Here is a 23,007-nt window from a genome sequence, read left to right on the forward strand (position 1 = left end):
ATTACAGCACCTACTGTTGATCTGGAATATACTTTTAAGAGCCATGTCATTTTCCCTGCATAATTTTTAAACTTTTGTCTTAAGTCCAAAAACCATTTCAGAGGTGCATAATTTGCCTTGTCCCTCCTCCAGTGATTGCTGCACCATGGCATGTTTCTGCATGCTTTACTTACCATGTGGTTATGGATTTTTTGGAGGTTGACCTTTAAAAGGATGTCTAATCTTGCATAATAATTTAGCCAATGGAGATACTTCCAATTATATATTTTTGCAAGCTGTTCCCAATTGCAAGTATTTAGCAGTATTTGTAAGAATTTTGTTCAAGTTTTCATTTGAAGAGAGGATGTACATTTTCAACAGTTGTGACATAAATGCTTCCTTTTCACTGCAGTTTCCATTTCTGTTTTGCCATAGCTGCAGACTATAAATATGGAGTTCAAGTATGTTGGAAGTAAATTATATTGAAGGGTACATTATGAGATCTCTCTGCACACTGTGCAACTCCATAATGTTAGATGCAATGTTTAAATTTTCGCTGAGCTGGGTTTGAGCTCATGATTTTTGTGCAGTGCCTGGGTGTATCCAGTTCCCTAGTTCCTGAAATGAGGCAAATGGTTTTCTGTCTCATTGGCTAAAGTGTTTGCACTCTCCTTCTGTTAAAAAAAAAAATAAATAAAAAAGGTTTTTTGTTTTTCCAGCAGACTCTTCCGAGTTATGACCACTTCTTTTGTCACCTGAAGTGACCTGGACTAGTTGTGCTGTGCCCCTGGGGAAGAGCACATCCTTTTGCTGTGGGTGTGTCACTTCAGGAATTATCAGACCTTGTGATTTTTCCTTTAGCGTGCAGGTACAAAAGCAGTCATATTTCAAAACGACGTAGGAATGGAGGCACCAGCAATACCTCCATTCCTTTTCTATCTGGTGGAGTTTAAGGCAGGCAGGCAGAGGCAGGGGACATTGGATTTTCAGGTGTTATATAGCTGGGATGGGCCTGGCACATGCTCTGCTCTGTGATCAACACCAGAAGAAAATTTTTAAGAAAACATTTGAGGCTGCAGTGGAAGAACTACCCTTGCTTTCCAGAGGTTTTTTCTGTGCAGTCTTTTAGTACACAGATGTTTTTGTAGGCCTACATCTTTCCACCGCCTATGCTGAACGCCCACACAAATCCTAGAAAGGGAGTATTGCTAGGAGAGCTGACCACAAGGAATTTAAATGAGAGGAGGGGAAGGAAAGTGGCGAATGAGGAACCATACCCACAGTGTTAAGTTTGATTTGTGCATTAGCAAATCAGTGTCTTGAAAGTTTCAAAATTCTTCACACTGCTGTAAATATTTTATGCACCCAATAATGAAACAGCAACTTCTTCATTTTAAGGCTCCAATTAATCTTGTTTTTCCCAAATTCATTTCTGCGATTTGATTTTCTTTCTGTTCATGTCAAGCAAGCCAGCAGACAGGTTTCAGCTTTGGTTTTCCACATTCCCACCCCAAAATTTCAACATGGGTGAGTGGTTCTTTGCAGGGAGGAACAGTAGAAGACAAATGAACCTCCTAAACTTCCAGTTGTGCCTTGGGATATCCAGACATTTTCTCATCTAATTTGTGAAGAGTGCTGGCCTCTGTGTGAACTTTGTGAGAGGGAGATTGTTTGAGTCTTTGAGGAGGCAATCGTTTTGGGGAATTCCATTTTGGTTCTTCCTGTATGCTAATTATTCTTTCCAGTGGTTATATCCCCAAGATCAGATTACTCATGTGTCCTTATTGGTGGTGGCAGTGACTCTAGCTCTGTGAACCCATGCAGGGGGAGGTGATTAGTGGTGACCTATTAAGGTAACCTTCATTCCACATTTGGGGAATTGCCTTCTGACCACCATTTCCACTGTATTTCACCTGTCATGACACTCCCTACTCTCTGTGTTTTATCATTTTGTAATAAGATATCCTTGTGGACAGGAGGTCCTTCTGGTTTTCTTGTTCAAAATGGAAAATAATACTGGGAAAGTTTATGTTAATCCTGTGCCTATAAAATTGTCTGATGTTTTTTAAATTCTGCTTGATGCAGGTTTTTTCTCCTATACATATATGACTGAGATCTCACTGGAGGAGTAGGGACAATATGCTATACTTAATTAGGAATACCTCTAACCAGGGACGTAAAAGCGTGCTGGCAGTGTTGCTGGATGTGTATTGTTATTCTTTCCCTTAAGACTTTCATAGCCTCAGGAGGAGGAGGAAGATTTTTAGACATGTGAAAGCCTGCTATGGATAGATCTGCATTGGGCAATTTATTGGCTGCAGCATGGTACACTTTGTCTGTGAAGTGGAACTACTGCAGAATCAGAAAATGCTACAAAGCCAAGAAAACTGTGTAAACCAGGAGCAAAAATGGGCCTCTATGACGGGGATCAGAACAAAGCAATGACTCATGTCCTTTGCATGTGAGAATCCCAGCTTTGCTGGAACAGTGTGAAGAGAAAGAGCATGGTGGAGAAACGCTGAAAGGGTGGAGAAGCAACTGGAGGCCAGAGGAGATGAAAACAAGAGTTTCAAAATATAATATAGTTCACAGGGTCTGAAAAGCTTACAGGATTTGACACACAGGAATCTCTGTGTTTTCAGATGATGGCAGAAGAAGAGGGGGCCAGAGAATACGAAATTTGAGAGGGAGAGGAGGAGATGGCTGCAGCACTTTCAGGCCCCGGGATTGAAAGTCTTAAGCTCTAAGGAAGCTGTTTAAAAAAGCAAATTCTACCAAAAAGAGGGAGGAAAAAAGGGAGTTTCCAAAGAACTGGATTTTTGTCACTAATGCAGAGAAATAACCTCTGGATTTTTACCATTCATTTGGGTTTTTTCTTCACAACATGATCTTAGGGCACACCAATGTGGCTACACAAGTATCACAGCTGAAACCTAAAGTTTAAGTTTTCCATGCTTCTCAGTCCAGTGATCTGCTGAACCTTACAACTCTGGCCATAAAGTGAAGACTGAGACCCAGACAAGTTAGCAGTGTAGTTCCAGCCTTTGCTTTTACGTGGTTCTATCAGCTGCACTGCCCTCTGTTTCGTGACTTACTGAATGGCTTTTTTTCAAGCAAAATTAGAAATTAGTGGTTGACATTCTTACACTGGAGAGCAAAGAAAGAGATGTATGTATGATGTGGCAAAATGCAGTTCCTTCTATCATCTGACTTCAAGTCATACAACTTGAGTCAAACTTCCTTTAAGCTGCAATCCTGAAATTCAGCTCCTAAATCAAAATTTTTTGTGAAAAAAAAATTTTAATTACTGAGTACTTGCAAGTCCCCTTGAAGTCCATGGGATTTATCCTGCACAGCATTTCTGTGCTTTGAGTTACTGTAATATTAGTGTAGTGTTCAAGTAAAGATTCTGGAGTCCACTTTGATACACTCGCGTATGTAAAATATGGACCTGCAGATTCTTCCATCAACTTTACGAGCTGTTTGCCCTGAATCACTTGTTGGATGTCATATTGTGGATATTACACTGTCCCACATTTTCAGTCTGTGTGATCAGGTTTTTATATTGACAGTGTCTAACAGGATGATCAAAGCTTAACAGGGATGCAGCCAGTTGGAGTCAGCTGAAGCACTGAGAATCAGAGGAGAGAGTATTTAATGTAATCAGGCAGTGTGTTCCTGCAGACACGATCATCAGTAAATAAATTAAGTGTTGACCTTTAAATCATAATCTTTAGGTTAGACACTCACTCACACCCAGCTTCTCTTGCAAAACCTACATTTTGCTTTGAACACAGTTCCCTGTCTCTGAGGAGGCCTAAGTTCAGAAACTGATATCTTGAGTGTCTGCAGAATGAACAGCCTGTCACTATCATGTTACACTGAATAAATGGGTGCTCTCAGGCTTTTGCTCCTGGACACGATACTTCTAGACATGCTGTTTTGTCACTACCATCCTTTTTCACTCCACTGGAGATGCTTTTTGCTTGTCGAGTGGAGGTGGGGCAGGGAGGAACAGGAATGAGACCTTCTCCGCGTGCATAGTACTTCTTCCATATGCCCATTTTCAGTGTCCTGTTGAAAATCCTGCCTTCCCAAGATCAAATTATGAATTGGCCCATGGTACTCTCATTGGAGAGGTTTACTGGGCTTCTGACAGAGAGAACAAAGAGAAGATTAATGCAAGCTCACAGAGCAGTTTCTTGGCTAGGAGTAAATATCCAGGAACACTGGCATGACATAGCATGCACTTGAAAGCATCTCACACCAAATAAACAAATATTTTAGGTACAGATCTATGGGTTTGTTGGTGCTGCATTACTTTGAAAGGACCAAGTGAGACTTCAGTACCATCATACCTAAACCCGTCAGGTTATCAGAGTAGCGGTTGGATTTGTACTGGCTTTTGGGAGTAGTTACTCTGATTTATAGAGGCATTTGCTGGTTCCATGCTGTTCCAGTGTTTAAAGAGCATGGCTGTAGTGCTGTATCTCTCTATTGCTCTATTTCTTGGCTCCTGACCATGTTGCTAGCCATTGCTTTGTCGCTCCCCTTTCTTTTGGCCTTTGCAATACCTAAAATTTTTGTAAAATTTTCATTTTAACATCACTAGAATGGGTGATATTCTGTGGATCTTGGTTTTATGTGTACTTCAAGACAAATGTCAGGTTTGCATTTTCCTTTTGCTCTTCAGCAACAGACACAAGTATTCAAGTATCAAGACCCAGAGCTGAAATGTGTCTGGCAGTATTTCCAAAAGAATTAATAAATTCCCATTAAGTAACTAAATGATTTGTTTGGTTTTTCAGTCCTTCAGCTTGTGTTCAGTTATTGTGGTATTTTGGAGAGCTGGTTGTTTGGGATTATCTCCTATCATTACCCACAGTGTTTTATCATGTAGGTAATCTGCACAGAGACTCAGCATGCTTGCAGGAAGTAGGCAGATTTTGAAAAGTGTTCAAAATTCAAATGTTGCCTGAGAGAATAATAGGAAGATTAAAACCAAGAGATGCAATGCAAATTTTTGTGGGTTTTATTTGTTTGTTTGTGGATTTTTGTTGTTGTTTGGCTTGGGGTTTTGTTTTATTTGTTTGGTTAGGGCTTTGGGGGCTTCGAGGGGAGGCTTTTTGTCTAAGTCGGAGCAGTATACATTTTAAAGTGTAGCTTATATATTCAGAAGACCTGGTCTGCTGATGATAAGCCTGACCTTGATTATAATCTCATATGCAAGGGGAGAAGGCTTTTGGAAATAATATAATTTGTCCTGCATTACTTCCCTGCCTTGAGCATTATGCAAAAAAAAAAAAAAAAGGCAGTAAGTCTGAGGCCAAGGCAATGAGCGTTATTCTGGTGGCTTCTATTACCCCTCACCAAGCTGTTGGTCACAATTTTGTGCAGCAAACTCTGCACATGTGCCTACTGGTAAGCATGCCTAATACATTCCTGTGCTCAGGCTCTCAAAAGGCTTTGCACCTTCCTAGGGAAAGAAGAGACAAGGAAATAAAAACAACCACTCATGGAATTTCAGCTGAGTGTGGTTGTGTGATAATATTTTGCAGGTTTCCTGTTTAATTTATTCAATGTGTTGAGCTTCCATGCAGATTAACTATACAATCAAATACTGAAAGTGAGGAGATTGATGTTCTTTGCCAAACTCACAAGTCCAGGGAGAAGAAGTTATCTGCAGTCATACATTATCAGTGAGTCTTTTGCAGAGAGAATATGGAAATGCGTGTTCCTTATCTGCAATGATATTATGCCGGCCAGCAGACATAAGTTTCTGAAAAAAATTGCTAACAAAATGACAGCTATTCAAGCCATCTTAATAAGGAAAGATCTAACACCTTGCTTGCTTTTGCCTGTTAAACCCTTCCAACCATGTGGGGCTTTTGCTGACACTACGGGTCCACTGCTTTGTGTTCTCTCACTGTTACCACCCTTGTTGCTTTCTTAGAAAGTCTGTCAAAGCAGGGGAGGACCATGGGTCACAGAGAGACATCCTGACTGGGTAGTGTAAAAAGCCTGGGTGCCTTTCTGTGTGTCTAATTGACTCTTAAATATGAGGCCCTACCGCATTTTGGCACAAGGAATACAGATAAAGTAGATGCCCCACCACATCTTTCATTCAAGCAGCTCCTCTTTCAGGGTAGTTCCACACTCAGTTTATGCTTTTTCTCTTCAGGATTTGTCTGTTTTCTTTGCTCCCTGGCCCTTGTCATTCTGTGATGGATGGCATGTGTAAGGGCCCTGCTGCTGCCATACCAGAGCTGCTCATAACAGCACTGCCCAAAAAGTGACCTGTAGGAAATGCTGTGAGGCTCCCTTCCATTTTCATTTTGACCAAATCCTTGTGTCCCTGATGGCATTTCAACCTCCATCTACATGTAGGAAATGCAGAAAATGTTTTCCTTGCCCTTCCTGCCTCGTTCCTGCCTGCCTCAGACAGTGGGCAGAAGCCTCGCCAGCGGCAGGAGTGGTCCTGCGTGACAGGCACCGCAAGGAGAAGTGGAAAGTAGCCAAGCTGGCAGGAGATGCTGTCAGGACAAAGGGGGAAGGGGTAAAGAGGCAAGGGGAGGGCAGCGTCAGGGGGAGCCGTGTCTAGTTATCATTATAACCATTTTTGTCTCTTCTAAAAGCATTTTTACCCTGCAGACAAGGTCCTGTCTTACCAGCACTGTAGAATTGGCACAGACTGTGATGAAAGTCAGTTACCTCTTGCAACAGTGGAAGCTGTAGCTGATCTTGATCCAAGTGCACAATGCTGTAGTTTTATCAGCACAAGCTTTCTCATATGCCTGGCAGGTCTGATTAACTTTTGCGAAACTGCGACTGAAAGGAAAGAAACATAGTGTAAATGAAAAGAATAAAAAAAACCCAAAGAAACAATCTCCTTTCTGTCATGTCTGTGAACAGCTTTTACTGTGTTCCCTGGAGAGCCTGCATGCTTGGACAGCAAGTTACTGTGAATTAGTGAGGGTCACTGCCATTGATTAAATCCTCTTTTATGTTTCCCGGTAACTCCTGAATTATGGCAAGAGTTGAGCATATTAATTTAACACTTTTCTTTTTTTCACTGACAGCTCTGATGGAGGAAAAAATCTGCAAGTCATTTTGAGCAGATAATACTGAATTAAAATAAAAATCAGGAACAAAATGGCATCTCTCTTTTATTCCCAGTTTCACATTGCTATGTTGAAAGAACAACCAATAACTAGTTGAAGTCTTTAGCACAAAAATTTTCATCCTTGCAATTGTGGTTATGCTTTTAATTTATGCAGATATGGACTAGGACTATAACAAGTGAAATATGGTAAAATGAGAAATACTGCCTTTGTATTTCAAACCTCTGCAGCTCATTTTCTTACATAGTGACAAAAGACTATAACCTTAACTCTTTAATGACAGAATGAAATGGTCAGCACAAGCCTCAGTAGTAAGGCTCTTACTTAATGCTAATTATTTTTGTTGGAATTTTTAAATATTATTATTTTTAAAAATATAATATTTATATTCAGACAATACTTATGTGTGTTCTTATACAAATGAATATATATATATACAAACACACACTTATAAAAGTGTATGTATTTAAACATATTGGTTTCAGGATGGTGTGTGGGCACTTGTTTTTCCAAAATCAAAAATTGTTTTCATAGCATTTTGAGAACACACTGAAATTTCCAAAATTATCCGGGGGAGTGGGAGAAAATGGAAACCAACATATGAAAAGATTTTCTGGTCATGAAATGCTGGGCCTTTACCTGATCCATCACAATGCCACCCTGACAGCTGTGCATGTACCCCACATGTACAACATCCATGGATGCCATTCCCAGAGAAGTCTCCCTCTCAGACATTTTGCTGATGTCTAGAACGCTTCCTTTCACAAACTTGTTGTCCACGCCAGCCAAGGAACACAGAAAAGGTTGTCACTTTCTTCTTAATCAGACACTTTTTAATTATGGAAGACTACTCTGTCCCTCTTCTGTCTTCTGCTGGTGTCGCAGCATCACTTCATTTGGTCACTCACTGCAGACCACGTTTTCCCAACTACCACTGTTTATGCCGCTCAGGGCTCAATTTCCAGGGAATTAAGTGTTTCCCTGGGCTTTCCTGGGGTGAGGAAGGCTGCCTTACGTGTGGGACAGGCCATGCTGCTGCCTTCAACAGTCACACACTTACTGGGCATGTGCATATTTGTTCTTTATTCAGGCTTCTCATAATTATGGCTGTGATGGCGCTGCTTGTTTTTTGTCTTATTGGAATCATAATTAAGGGCAACTGATCAGCAAGTCCCCACAAACGCACGAGGAACATATACCAAAACATAATCAAGAGTGTCCAGTTTGTTAGGACATTTTCTTGCACAGGACTCTGTTGGAGACCTTTTGGTGTCTCTTTGGGTGCTCCTGGTCTGCATCTTATGGAGAATCATTTGACCAGGATGGCCATTTGTGTCCTTGGACAATATTACAACTGTTCAAGAAACAAAATGCCCTGCAGCTGGAGGTACTGCACAGCAATAATGACTCCCTGGAGATTCAGGCAGGGCGCAGCTGAGCGAGGATGGACTTACAGGCTATCACCCATCAGCAGACCAGCTGCAGTACCCCATATTAGCCCTCCCTGTTTGTGTGGTAAAGGTGTTATCTTAAGCCTCAGGGGAAGCAAGGTCAAGTATAGGTGTTTTGCCTATACACTGGAGCACAGAAGTGGCTGGTTTACAGCTAGCACATGGGGTCAAATGAAGGGTAGCATCTCACAAAGGGACTGCATCTTCCTGTGAAGCCTGTGCTCAAAGACCAGGACTCATGTGTAATATTAGAGGTCTATAACTTAGAAAGCCTGAAATGGTTTGAGGTTTACACATACAAGAAATGTTATTGCTACAACACAGTAGAAATTGAGATGCATCAGCTGGAACCCTAAGTGTGTTGGCTGAGCCTTTTCAATGCAGTGTCCCCTTCTGGGTCCAAAATACCCTTAATTGATATTGATTCTGTTGATGGGCTTCCAAGCCTGTTGTCTTTTGCCTCAGGGAAAGGATATGGCCAAGCTGAGGTTTGAGGTAGGTGTATAATGTGGGTTATAATGTTTGGCTGTAGCAAAAGCCTTTCCCTGAGACGAGGGAGGCTGTAGAGCTTATATTTATGCTTTTAACTCTGTGTCAGATCAGTTGCACCTGGAGCCTTTGGGTAGCCCGTGACTCATAGCAATTGAAATTAGTAAAGCAGCAAGATACCCTCCCTCTGCCTTTCTGTGTTACCAACCAGAGGTGCCTGCCACGGTGTGCTGTCTTGTCCCTAGGTGCACACAATCAAATAATGTTGTTAGTGCTCCATGCTGTATTCAGAAGCAGCACTTTGATTCTCGCTGCGGCTTGCAAGTTGTAAGACTGTCGTAGGAGAGCTCCAAAGGGTCAAAGTAGGCTGTCATTAAATGTGCCCTTATGCTTTAAGGACAGTACACATCCTTGTTTTTCATGGGGTTTTGCAGAAGCATTGTTAGTCTGGTTGGGGTTTCGCTCTCCATGACTTGCCTAGCTCAACTTGAGTAAGCGATGTTTTCCCTTTTGAGGATGGCCTAATCACCAGCACACTCTTTTATTTCTTTAGCGGTGCCCCTCAAATTGAAGGAAATGAAAAACCAAGAGGCTGCTGTGGGTCAGAAGCTAGTGCTAAGGTGCGAAACCACTTCAGAGTATCCTGCGCTCAGATTCAAATGGTTAAAGAATGGGAAGGAAATAACCAAAAAAAACAGACCGGAAAATATCAAGATCCCAAAAAAACAAAAGTAAGTACGAAGTAATATCTCTCAAGTGGGGCTTGGAGGGCTGGGAAGTGATGTTCACCAGAACACAAGCATTGAAGTTGTTAACTGGAGTAACACAAAGCTGAAAGCTGTGAGTCACAGAGGAAGAAAATTTAAGGAAACAGACACCAGTGTTTTTTTTCCTTAAAGTATGAATGAAGTGTGAGTGTGGTATAAAGATTTCATAATTAATTTTCCCTTTTCAATTTATATCTGTTTTCTGATAGCCAAAGGCTATGATTTTTACCAGTAAACCTTGGAGACAGGCCATTTTTAAACTGCTAACAAGAACAGAGGTACCTTATGTTTATTGTCTAAAATCAAAGAACACTTAAAATCGTCAAAGGAGTGCAGATTTTGAAATATTTTAGAGATTTGCTTTTCAAGCAGTTTAGTCCTTAAGAAGGGCTGGATGCTGTCCTCATTAGCTCTGAATGTCTTATGCAAGCATGCAGTAGTCCTTTACCAGAGGCATTCCTGCACTTGCAGAACAAGGCACTGGTGTAGCAGATGTCAGATGAATAGCAAAGCATGCAAATCCTATCCTCCTGTCTGGTGGAAAGTGCCCCCTACATGTGACTGATGACCAGTGCCAAAAGATGGACTGGTGCCTTGTTTCTGCAGGGGAGAGTGCTTTTGCTGCATTGAGACAGAAGAAGGCTTTTACTGTTTGATCTCTAGTTTGTTGGCTAGGTTAAAAAGTTTTAATTGTCACCAGCTACAAAAATCTATTTGAACACAGTCCTTCAACTCTCACTTCTGCTCTCTGTAGGTAGGGCTGCTCTCTGCTGCACTATGGCATGCCTTCCCTTCATTCAAGACACAGAAGGTTTGGAATGGACTCTGCAAGAGATTTTTCTTTCCAAGGTGTTCAGTGCCCCCATACTTTGTGTCAGGGCTCACCTTGCTAGACAAAACAAGCCATAGTCAAATAGACATTTGACCTTTTAGAGTTATTCAGGTTAAAATTCAGAAATCCTGCCCTCCTTTGAAGTTTCTTGTACCCCAGCCTGGGGCACAAGGTGAAACATGGAGAGGGGCAGAGCAGCGTCACCACAGCCCCCATGCCACAGTCACACAGATGTCAAGAAGGAACCTGTGATGTCTCCTTCCAGCATTTGCAAAATGGAGCTGTTCCAGGTGGCAGATAGCCTGGCAAATTGGCTGGACTCATTTGCAGAGCCATATGTCTCCGTCAGAGTTGTATTTTCAGTCTATTCTGTAAAGAAAATGTTCAGATCAGAGCCTAGCCTTCAGCTTTCCCAGCAACCCAGTGCTGCCTGTGAGCAGCAATCAGTATTTTCTCCACTTACATTTTGGCTGATGCTGATCGATCAAACTCACTGGGGCTAGGATTTCACTTTCTGGGGCTGGACTTTATCAGTTCAGCATTGAATCAGGAACTGCCTTTTGCCAGTTCACTTCTCTGTGGTTTTTTTGCCCCAAAAAAGGTTTGAGGAGCTGTCAGAAGGGAAACTGATTGCTATTGATTTGATATTGATGCATGTGGAGTGTGTGAGATTATTTTTGAGCTTGATGTGCCAAAAAGTGTTTAAAATTCTCCAAAAGATACATAATGAAAAAGACTAAAATTGTGCCTTTTTGTGGAAGATAGAAATAACCAAGTCATCTTCACTCACCGTAAGTGGACAGGGCGCAGGTTTGACCTGTATTTCACACATTTGTGCTTCCCCAGTCACAATGATACCACTCATTGCTGGAATTTCTCTCCTGTGTTTTGGAAATGTCAGTGTGGAATGGAGAAGCACTTCCAGTTAGAGACATGAAAGTCACTAGATGTAGAGTACAAAAGGGGGAAAGACAAGGGATGTCTGCTGACATCTGAAGGATTTTCTCTGCCTTCCTACTTTGACATTTTAATTTGGGGATGTGTCAGTGCTTTGCCATTTCTTCTTTTGCTATTCATGTGTACATCCAGGAGTGAGTAGAAATGAACAGCTTAAGAGAAAATGGATTTTATTTTGATGAAAAGTGGGACAGACACGAGTTGTAAAGCTAAAGAAGAGTGGGGAAAAATGCAGTGTAAATGAATGCATAAAAAGACATATACTTTTCAGTAAGCAAAGCCACATTAAAAAGATCCCATTGCAAATTAGAGGAGTATCAGATCAAGGAGTTTTTTCCCCACTTACATTCTGTGCGTTTTTTCATTATAGCCCACTGATAAATGTTTGTCATGTTCACATGCTGCTGTATCGTTACAACAAGCATTTTAGTGTGAATTTTTTACTGTTACCAAGTGTGAGAAACATCAAGTATGAAGGTTAGAGTAGCTGATAAGCTGTCTGGGATTAATGTTTGTTTTAAAGTTCAAATGGCTACATAAAAAGTAGGCTGTGTTTCTGAAGAACCATTAGCATGCAGAGTACCACAGCCTTATTGACATCTTCAATCCAAACACTTGAAAATAACATTTTCTAACATTTACCAAAACCTCACAAAGTTTATATCTAGTGCCCAATGGCCACTGACTTCTACCACATAGTATTTTGCAAGAAATCACCCTTCATTGTGGGATGGCAGAATAAAACCTGTTTATTGTTGGAATAAAAATAAATGTTTCTTTCGTTCGGCTACATAGCCAGAGCTAAAGCTAAATAGTCTTAGGTTTTTAACAAACTGCAAAATATCTGGCAGTATGATGAAGCGTCTACCTCAGAAAGTAAAAATGAAGACCTTAGCTTTATACCTGAAGTAGGCAAGGAAAAGATAATACATCAGCTTGGTGGTTCTGGGCACATTGGCCAGTGTGAATAGTACTGGATCAAAAAATTTGCCAAAGTGGAGCAGATGCTGTTTTCTTAGTGTTTTAAGAGTTCAGAAGCCCCTGTGGCAATGCAGGCTTCCTCAAAGCTTAGCCTTCCAAAGACTGCTTTGCCTGTCAAACAGTTTCACTCTTCTAAGCTCCCTAGGATGGTTTCAGGGTGGTTGATTCAGAGGGTGCCGAGCCCCAGCATGTGATGGCCCCACCTGGACTACTTTGTCCATCTCTGGGGCCCCCAACACAAGAAAGATATGGACATGTTGGAATGAGTCCAGAGAAGAGCCATTAGGTTGATCATTGGGCTGGAGCACCCCTTCTATGAAGACAGGCTGAGAGAGTGGGGACTGTTCACCCTGGAGAGGAGAAGGCTTTGGGAAGACCTTACAGCACCTTTCAGTGCCTGAAGGGAGGGCTACAAGAAGGTTGGAGAAGGACTTTTTACAGGGGTGTGGAGTGACATGGCAAGGGGAATCTCCTTGAACTGAAGAAGGGTAGTTTTAGGTTAGGTATTAGGAAGACATTTTTTACTGTGAGTGTGGGGAGGCACTGACACCTGTAGCCCAGAAAGCTTGTGGATTCCCTATCCTTGGAAGTGTTCCAAGGCCAGGAAGGGTGAGGCTTTCTGAGTAACCAGGTCCAGTGAAAGATGCCCCTGTCCATGGAAAGTGGGTTGGAACTATTGATCTTTAAGGACCCTGCCAACGCAAACTACTCTGATTTTATACTTCTATGACAGTACAGCAGGTGAATCCACTAAATGGCTATATTCCTTCTCATTACACTGGAGAGTCAAGAGATACTGAATGACTTTACATTTTAATAAAAGACATTTAAAGCACTCATTCAAATTTGTCTGAGTAAGAGCGTGCAGTCAGTGAGTTTCTGCTGCTGATTGCTGATGATTGGTGAGGCCATGATTGGTTGATTTGTATGTCCAGGGTCTAAGCTATTTCTTTGTGACAGTAGAGATACAGAGAAAACAGACCCCAGACAAGGGTTTTTCACCTACCAGCTAACATTTCCCATGGAAAATGATAGCATATCATTTTCCTTCTCTGATTTCAAATGCAGGTGAGACCTGTACATTATTGGTTTGGACAGTGTGCTGTACAAGTCAGGTGCTCTTCATTACATGAAGAGAGACTCCCTTATCAGAGTTGGGGGTTTTTTGTGGCAGAGACAAGGTGTTTGCCACTTACAGCTGTTGGCTTTGGGTGCAGTAGTGCATGAGGAAACTGTGTGTGTAAGTGCCCTGTTCCTTGAGCTTCACCCAAGCTTAGCCTGGATATTTGCCTGCAGACAGGCAATTCTGGATGACAGATGGAGACTGGAAGCAAAATGAATTCAAGCAATCAGATAAGGTGGGCTGGGACTGCATTCTGCAGATGTGTTTCTTTACCCTTCATGTATGAATACAAGCTCAGCAGTGTCATAGTGGCAATGAGCTAAAGATTCAGCAGAAACAAATCTTACAGGGAGTGGCATTTTTTTTGGAGTAGCATGGTATAGTTTGAGAAAAGGACAAGCCTTTAAAAACAAAATCCCTTATCAGGGGCTCTAAGTGAGTACTGTTGGAGTACTGTATTGCTAGGAAACTGCTTCATTTACAGCCATTAATGAGTCATCTTCTGCTCTGACTCTTTTGAATTCTGCCCCAATACCTCTCAATGATATTTTTAAGGCTATAAATATTCATACTATTTCTCCTGCTCTCAGAGACAAAACTTCTTACAGGGTTTTTTTCTAAAACCAAGAGTAAATTTGTCTTCTTAGAAATGGATTTGTAAGAAATATTGTTGCTTCACCTATTGTAATGTAATAATAAAATCGTAAAAGGAAGACACAATTCCTTGCCTTTTCCCATATGTATCAAGTAAAACAAAAACAATAAAAATAAATATGCAGGGCAGAGAGTTTCTTCACAAAGCCAAGCATGCCACAAAAGTAGTTTGCATCAATATTACTTAATATATGGAAAAGATTGCAGCAAATATCCATTGGGTGTCCGCATTAAAGTGATGTAGCTGCAGCTGTGCTTCCTTCCTTTTCACTGGGTTACAGTGAATTCTTAAAAACAGTAAGCCTCTTAAAAACTTTGGCTTTTGAAGCTTCCTAAGGCTACAGCTCCCTCTCCATCTAGACAAGTGTCTGCAAGTATGGCTGAGAGATAACCTGTTGCAATATAGGAAATACCACATGTCCACACAAGCTGTTAGGTGGTGTAGAACAATGCACGACATTCCTGGCCAGGCCCTCAACAGGCTGTTGCGAAGGCGGGCAGGCAAATTAAAAAGCAAACCACTTTTACTGTTGTATAAGCATAGCTGTTAGTCAGGTGTAAAATTTTCACACAAAGGTCCAGTAGCATTCAACTTTTGGACACCTCTGTCAGTGCCTCTACCACTTTTTTCTCATATATATTAATGGTTGCCACCAGCTAGAGTCTGTTCTTGTATGCTGTCTGAAGTGCAGCCCAGTAAATTAATTCAGCACTGGGAACTGGGCTCCTAATGTTTCCTGAGAAGGGAGCCCAAATACTCAGCTATTCATTTCTTTACCATTTGAGTAAACCTGAGTAAATTGCTAATCCTGGCTTGGCTGCTCCTCCCTCTTGCAAGCCCAGTGGCCTCAGAAAAGCAGTCCTCTTTCAGGACATGAGGGGAAACTCTTGTCATGCATGTTTCTGGGAGAGAGGGGTCCACCTAGCACGCTGCTTTCATTCCATGAGGGCCACAGGGCTGACTCCTCAGCAGCAGGACCTTCACATAGAGGCAGGGAAGGCTGAGCTGCCAATAAGCACATGTTTGGTACCAGATGGGATAGTGTCCTGTGATGGAGGTAGGGCTGGCTCACAAGGATGTGTTGAAAAATGACACTGAACATTTTGGTTGCTTCAGAAGCCCACACTGTTACAACAGACCAGTTTGTGGTCTGAACCAAGCCATGCTCACTGATTTGCAGAAGGGGTAACCAGTTGTGATTTCTGCACGGAGGGTTAGGAGACATGACAGTGACAGAGCAAAGCAACTCCCCAAGCATTGTTTAGCTCAGCAGTCATGACAATGACTATGAGCTTTTAGAGTGAGCAGCCACTGCCTCCTGGGGATCAGCCCTTCAAGTCGGGCTAGGCCAACTTAAGGAAGCCAGTGTTCCTGCACTCTGAGCAACTATTCTGTAGATCAGGTTTTATGACAGGCAGAAACTTCCCCAGAGCACTTCTTTTAAGCAGTAACTGGGAAGAGCAGTAATGTGTGCATTTTCCCCAAGCTAGTCATTCTCTGCAGTCTAGATAATGGGATTATTGTCATCCTGTGTGTTGGGGACCCCATGAATGACACCAGAACATGTTCCTACAAAATTAATGGGTAGGCAGGAGTTCTGCATTTGAAAATCTAATCTTAAAACCTTGGAGACTGATTAAATTACATCTCTGAGCCAAGAACAAAATGTAGCTTCATGCAAATTGTGCTCCTGCCCATGAATTTTTGTTAGCACTGGAGAATGATTTACTGTTGGAGTTTCAGAGGCTGTTAAAGAGTGTGGTGTGTTCTAACCTCATGATTGTTTAGTCAGATGTTAGGAACTACAGTACTTATCCAGAACTTTACTGCTAGTAATGTGAACCTGTAGGGAAGAGTAATCTATTTTAATATTACACCCATCCCTGTGGCATCTGGACAGCCAACAATTTGGCTGAGAGACGATGGTTGTTGGACTGTTGTTTTTCAGGTTTCCTTTAGGAGCAAAGACTTCTCTCATACAGAAAAGCATACACAAGTACCTTCATTTGAGTTTGTGGATATATGCCTGTTTTCCAGCAGCCTGTAAGAGATATTTTTTAATCTCCTTTCTTCTTTCAAACTGGATAGTGTTGATCTATCAGTAAGAATGGAAGACAAGACTCTCTGTTGAAAGGGGTGGGGAACAAAGTGCTTTAGTTGATGCAGTGACTGTTATTCCAGTACAGGATGTTTATATGTTTTTTCTGATTTCACAGGAAATACTCTGAGCTTCACATTTACAGAGCCACGTTGGCCGATGCTGGGGAATATGTATGCAGAGTGAGCAGCAAACTAGGAAATGACAGTACTAAAGCCAGTGTTATCATCACAGACACCAATGGTAAGGCTTGACTCATTATTTTAATGTCACATTCAGAAAGACCATGTGTTAAAGCTGCCAGCAGGACAAATTGCTTAGGAGCAGGACAGAGCTTGGCAAGTGAAGTGGAAGTGGAAGCACTGAAATCTATTACGTGTACTAAGAAAAGTAGTCGGGCCTGACTTGTCTATTATGTAGTTGAGATGCTCGATTTTCCTTACAGACAAATGGGATGTCTCCTACAGATCTCAGGACAGATCAGCATTTTCTGTGTAACACCAAGTTTAGGGCACAGTCTAAACAGTCAAGATCAGAAGAAGATGAAGGGAAGGGAGTATTATTCTAATTCCTGTTATACACAGTGGGGGAAGTTGCATTTAACCTAAAGCATGTCATAGTCTGAACTGCTGAATGAGAACTTCTCACTTCAAGTAATATTTGTGCTGCTCTGGTTGCCACTGTTTTTACTCTCACATATATTGATAGGTTTTTATTTTGATTTCTAAAACAATAAGCACAAAGGCATGAATGTATCTGAAGACAAATTATTCAGAGGCTTAGGTGTGATTCAAACACTTTGATTCAGGTATTGTTATTTAAGGTTATTTCCTGAGGAGTAGAGCTTCTCATGAAACAGATAGCATTCAGACTTACTCAAAAGATTTACAGTTGTTATAGATTGCTGGTTTTGCAGGACTCATTTAATTTACAGGGATGTAATGATGAAATTTTGTGTTTCCACTACACACAAATGTATTGCAGTACTATTTCTCCTTTGGAAAGGCAGTGGAGGCAGCAGTTCAGCTGAAATCTTGTTTTTCAAGTGTGGCTTTGACTAATTCAGTTCCCATCATTCAAACTCCAGTGTCCAGCCAGTTGTGAAGTACGAAACAAACATGCCCTCATTAGCAAACAAAACTGGAGTTCTCTGCATATCTTAGATGGGTTAAAGATGTTACAGCAGTGTGAATTTACCAGGCATGCTTTTCTGTTCCACATTGTGCTCTTAGATGGGAGTTAGGCATTTACATAAACAGAAAACAAATGTAGACCTTTTCCAGGGGGATTTGTCTTTGTCTATCTGCTGTTTTGTAATCACACAGCAATTGCTTGACTGTATTCACTTTGTGTATTTGCTATTCTATTTCATCAACTAAAGAATCTCAAGTGCTAGGATTTCATTCTAGCTGTATGGTATTATAATCATGAGCAGATGTCAGGAGACTGATATAAAAGATCAAGTGTTATTTATTGGAATGTTACTAAGAGGAAAAATGGGTAGGTGTTTCTGTGTAGTTTTGTAGACTCTCTTGGTTTCCATGAATACAAATTTTGGTTGCTCATTAGCCGCTTACATGGAAAGGTCCTATAATGTTTCCATAACTCAACTGTAGGCACTGTGCCTAGGCAGTGATAGAGATAAATGCAAAAAAAATGCTTGACCATTTATTATTACTTTCTCAGACAAGGAATGGTGTCATGGGAGTGCATGTGGGACCTCATTCCTGTGCTTCGTGACATGGATTTTTCAACTTCCTTTTGGGCTATGCTGAATGATTACAAAATGCTCCTGCTGCAGGGGGACAGGAGCTTGGTCTCAGCTGAAACTATTTGTGGGCAAGCCCTGTTACATGCATCTATAACATAAATGTTAAAATCTGTCTAATTGTATTATGAAATGTAATTTGTTTAAAATACAGCCATGCATGGAAACTCCCTTGAATGCAGGGCAACGTGAATCCAGTCTAAACTTGGCAGCTGGCTCTTGTCTGTAAAGATCTGAACTGGAAACTAAGTGATGTCTGCACTGGAACATCTCAGTGATATTTGATCATCTAGACTGAGGCATGGCAGCATTCATTGGTCGAATAAATCAATCATGCATATTTGGTTGCTATACATACATCTGAGCCTCCTCTGCTTACTGTTGCTTGTAAATTACCAATAAAATTGTTCGTAATTTTCCTGCTAATGGTGGAATTTTCCACCTGGATTTGAGAAATAGCAGGGGCAACATCTGGTGACTTAAGACCAATAGATCCATACAGCCTCAAAGGGCAACATCTGCCTTGCAAACAGGGATAGACCCCCTGCAGGAGTGACCTCCTCACCCCTCCTTCCCCCACATTCCCTGACCTCTTCCCCTTGCTAGCTTAATGACAGATTTGGGATCCAAACTCGGTAATGAGCCCTGAAGGGCAGTCATTACTCGAGTCCTGTGTATCTGGGAGGTCCTGCAATATTCATAAGAAAGAAGTTTAAAATTAAAAGAAAAAACCAAAACAACAAACAAAAATCCAGCATATTTAACTCTTACTTGTTATTACCTGTTAATGGGCTTTTGGGGAAGCCCTTGGGGTCCAGAGTAGCCCAGGAGTCCCTGTAGAAAACTAAAGCATGGGTATCTGAGAAGGCTGAATCTCTCAAAGTGGGAAGAGAAGTTGCTTTCTTCCACCTCCAGCAGATAGGGTAACAGTGAGGTAAAGAAAAATGCACCAGAGGGCCTGACTTTCTTATGGTCATACTGGTCTGCTCTGCCACGTGAACCATAACTTAAATTATGACCTTCAGTTAAGTGACCTCACCTTGTCATGTTTATTATGTGTGCCCTGCTATCTGCACACTAGGTCTTCCTTTCCCTTTGTGCTGGGTACTTTAAGAGTGAGGGTAGATGAAGTAATGGCTTTTCTGGGAATGGGGTTATTTATTTCCACTGTAAGATTAGTGCTTTTCAGTATCTAAAAAAAATCCTGGTTTAAATTCCCTAGAATTTTGTCAAACTAGAACTATTTTAGTTGAAATTTTCTTTACTAGTGTATGGCACAAAACAGAACTCCAGGGCCAGACCAGAAGTCTGTTTATCATAGTGCCTTGTCTCTAACGTAAACTAGCAGTGGACATTAGGAAAATACATACAAAGAACAAGGCAAATATGTTGAGGTTTTTCCCCAAGAATACAAAAAGCCACACATTTACCATCAAGGTCCCATGTTGGAAAGTTGCTGATTTCAATTCTCTGCTCCAAGCATAGAAAAATTAGTATTTCTCAATAAAACGGTTGTAAAACATTTTTTGTTGTTTTCAGTGAGCAGAAACCTTAATCTTTCCTGATCTCATTCCCCGAAGTGGTAAACTTTTCTGTCTAAAACAGTAATATTCAATGCAATAGTAAATCCTGTCCTTCTTACTGTTATTGTTATTATAAACATTGTTGTTACTTAAAACTGCCAAGTTTGCTCTTGTGCAAGTTTTTGCTAAACATAAACATGAACACACACCACACACAAACTGTATTGACCTACACAGACTTTTAAATTTTCCCAGTTTTACTGAAAGAAATATAAAGCCTTGCCTATTGAGTCACACGTGTGGATTAAAAATGTAACAAATATAAAAATAGCTAGACAAACACAATTTTTACCAATCTTAATAGCAAGTGATAGGAGCTATTCTGTTCTCTTTTAAATTTATAATGAGTATAACTTGCCCACAGGATATGAGCTGCCTTCTTATTGTCATTCACTCATACTCACGTATGCTCCCCTAAGAAAGATTGTAATTGAGGTCAGAATAGAGGCATGAGGTTCTCCTGGTGTTGTATAAATAGTGCACAGGATTGCTAATGCAATAGTAACTGCTTTTTTTGTGCATCCTGATTTGTTACTTTACCTAGGCAAAATTCTTGCAGTGAATTTTTCATGGATTTTCTCATCAGCATAGGACCTTACTATGGTTAATAAATAGCACTGACAGAATACTTCACACCACAGCCAAAGCTTTCAACTTGCTCACAAAACCCCTTATGTAGACAACTCGCTAAGTGATATTTTTTTAATAAAGAGTCAACCATGCTCTATCTGCATGTGGTGTCAGTCTTTTCCATAAAAACCTGTTGGCCTGATTCTTTTGCCTCTCTGAGGATGTTTGCTGTGCCCAGCATGTTTCAGGGTGCAAAAGGGTGGATTCATGCTGCGGAATTTCAAAAGCCAGAAGTCTACGATGCTGGGTTCTGCTGGGTTGTGTGCAGGGTGTTGTGTGAGCTCTATTCCTCAATGTCTGCGGAAAGTGAGTTGATGTAATTTGACTCATCTGTGTGGGTGGCTGGGACAAATTTGCCTGAATTGATGGATACAAGAAGTACTCAGGTGATCTGTTAATGTATCTCAATTGTAGGCAGTGGTGAGCCTTGGCAAATTCATTAGCTACCCAATGGCCTGTGCAGGCTTCTGGTTTTGCATACATAGGACTCTCAGTAGTAGTAACAGCTCCAAGTTGTACAGTAATCAATAGGGATCTGATATTCATCATTCATTAAATTTTAATTTGCTCTTCCTCTTCTGAAGACAGACAGTAGCTTAGCTTCAAGGAGACGACTGAGAAATAACTAAATAAAAACATCTTATATCTAGTTCCCATAGAGCATATGACCAACTATGAAATACTTCAAGTGCAAAAGAAGTCCCTTCTTCTGTCCAAGACTTGGTTAAAGTAGGAGATCAGGGTATTTCTTCTCTCTAGCATAATTACAGGTGACCTGGGACATAGTTTGTTTTGAACTGGCTGGCATAATGAGTCAGATTCTCAGCTGGAGCAAATCAGTATGCCTGGACCGATGTCACTAATTTTGTCTCAGAAAAAAATGTGGCCATCACTCAGTCTGGTATTGCAACTCCCCTAAAAGTACTCTTGAACCTTTCCTTGCAATTTGACATACTTGGATTGAGGGCAATGCTCTTTAATCTAAATCAAGTCAGTAGTTCCTTGGAGGAAAACGGGGAAAAGTATGGTAGCTTTAAGAAACTAAAAGTTAGTTTAGCCACTGGATCACCCTGTATCTTTCACCACATGTGCTTGCATGTCTCTAAGGCCTCAGACTGTGGTCTTACCAACCTTCTACACAACTACTCTCTCTGCTCTGCCATCTGTAGACAAGTGACAGAGGTGAAGAAAGTGCTCTTCTTTCCTGAAAGTGTATGTTAGCTTGTGTCATTGTTTGTATAATTCAGATGATATCACCCTAATAGCACAAACAATGCAAAAGGCTTAAAACTTGTATCACTGCTAGAAGGTACACCTCAGGATGACAAAAAGCTTGTTTGCATCTCTATCTATGGTGTCATGGTATGTGAACCCTCCTCAGAGCCCAGGCTGTTGTCCCTGTCAGGGTTCTCAGAGCCACCACCTGCAAGGCCTGAACTAAAACCTATGAGATCAACCAAACCCCTTCAACTTGCTCAAGCAGGATTTTTTGCGTTAGGCCTTTGACAAACTAACTGGGGGAAAAAGGCTGTGAGGGCACACACAGGGCTGTTCACAACAGCAGCTGTCAGGCTCTTAAATATGTGGTTATTGTGGAGAAAAGGTTTTGGCCGAGTAGGAGAGGGACCTCCTGCTTCTCTCAGAGCCATACAGCAGAGCTTGTAGCTGTCTCCTCTCAGCAGCCCAAAAAAAGCTCCTTATCTGGAAGGATGGATCAACATACCAGCAAGGTGGTGGGGTTGTTGGGAGTCCCGTGTGAGTTAAAGGAGCTCTTCCTTGCTAGGTCAGACGAAACAGCAGAAGATACTGCTGGCCACAGTACTAAGGAAAAAGGACTGAGAAGCTGCAGGGGCCTGCTCTTTAAAACATCCCCAGACAAGGATCCCTCATGGATCCTTCAATATTTTTACATGAGTAAGCCCCAGCACAAATATACCCAATTTCAGGGAACAGCACTTCACCAAGGCAGTATTCTTAGAAGTGCCAGGGGACAGAACTGGTTGTAGCCTCTGAGGTAGCTGCTCCTCATGGGGACTTAAACATGATGATGATGAAGACAGGGCTGCAGGCTGCCATCACCATACCCTAGCAGACTGCAGCAGCAAAAGTATCATGATTGAAAAATTGGTTCCAGCTCTTTCACCTCAGGCAAGTACTGACAGCCTGCTATGAGAAAACCCTTTTTTGCTTGCTTCTTGTGTTCAGGTAGCTTGTCATGTGGATCTGTGCTAGCCTTCTCAGGTAGTGTAAAATGCCTTTGTTATCATTGTGGTGTACTGTGTGCAGTAAGCAACACACAAATGTTGTGTCTTCCAAATGTTAGCATCCACTTTTAGTGTTGCGAAGATGAATGTTACTAGTGGAGCTTGATAAAGTGTGACTTTGCCACATGTTTTCCAAATGTATTTCTCAGCACGTTTCAGGTGTAGGAGGCTCTGGCTGTATTTTCCACTGGCAGGGAAGCTTCCCATCGGCGTTTGTACTAACACAGCTGGGCTGGGGAGGTGCCAGTAAGAAATGCTCCATCAAGCTCAGCACAGGCACTAAATGGAACATGGTTTCTTTAATGGTGA

At 41.5% G+C, this 23,007-nt stretch overlaps 1 protein-coding gene across 7 annotated transcripts in view; it reads left to right on the forward strand.

The window, feature by feature from the left end:
* NRG1 (neuregulin 1) overlaps positions 1-23,007 on the forward strand; it is a 335,927-nt gene that overhangs the window by 177,268 nt on the left and 135,652 nt on the right. For all 7 annotated transcript variants that reach the window (XM_042023442.1, XM_042023445.1, XM_042023438.1 and 4 more), the window contains 2 exons: positions 9,594-9,771; positions 16,572-16,696. In XM_042023442.1, coding sequence (XP_041879376.1) covers positions 9,594-9,771; positions 16,572-16,696 — 303 coding nt within the window. The remainder of the gene's footprint in view (positions 1-9,593; positions 9,772-16,571; positions 16,697-23,007) is intronic.

The sequence above is a fragment of the Corvus kubaryi genome, unplaced genomic scaffold (assembly GCF_017639235.1).
Source record: "Corvus kubaryi isolate FWS band 111438036 unplaced genomic scaffold, C.kubaryi_AGA036_p1.0 37249, whole genome shotgun sequence".
Taxonomy (NCBI): domain Eukaryota; kingdom Metazoa; phylum Chordata; class Aves; order Passeriformes; family Corvidae; genus Corvus; species Corvus kubaryi.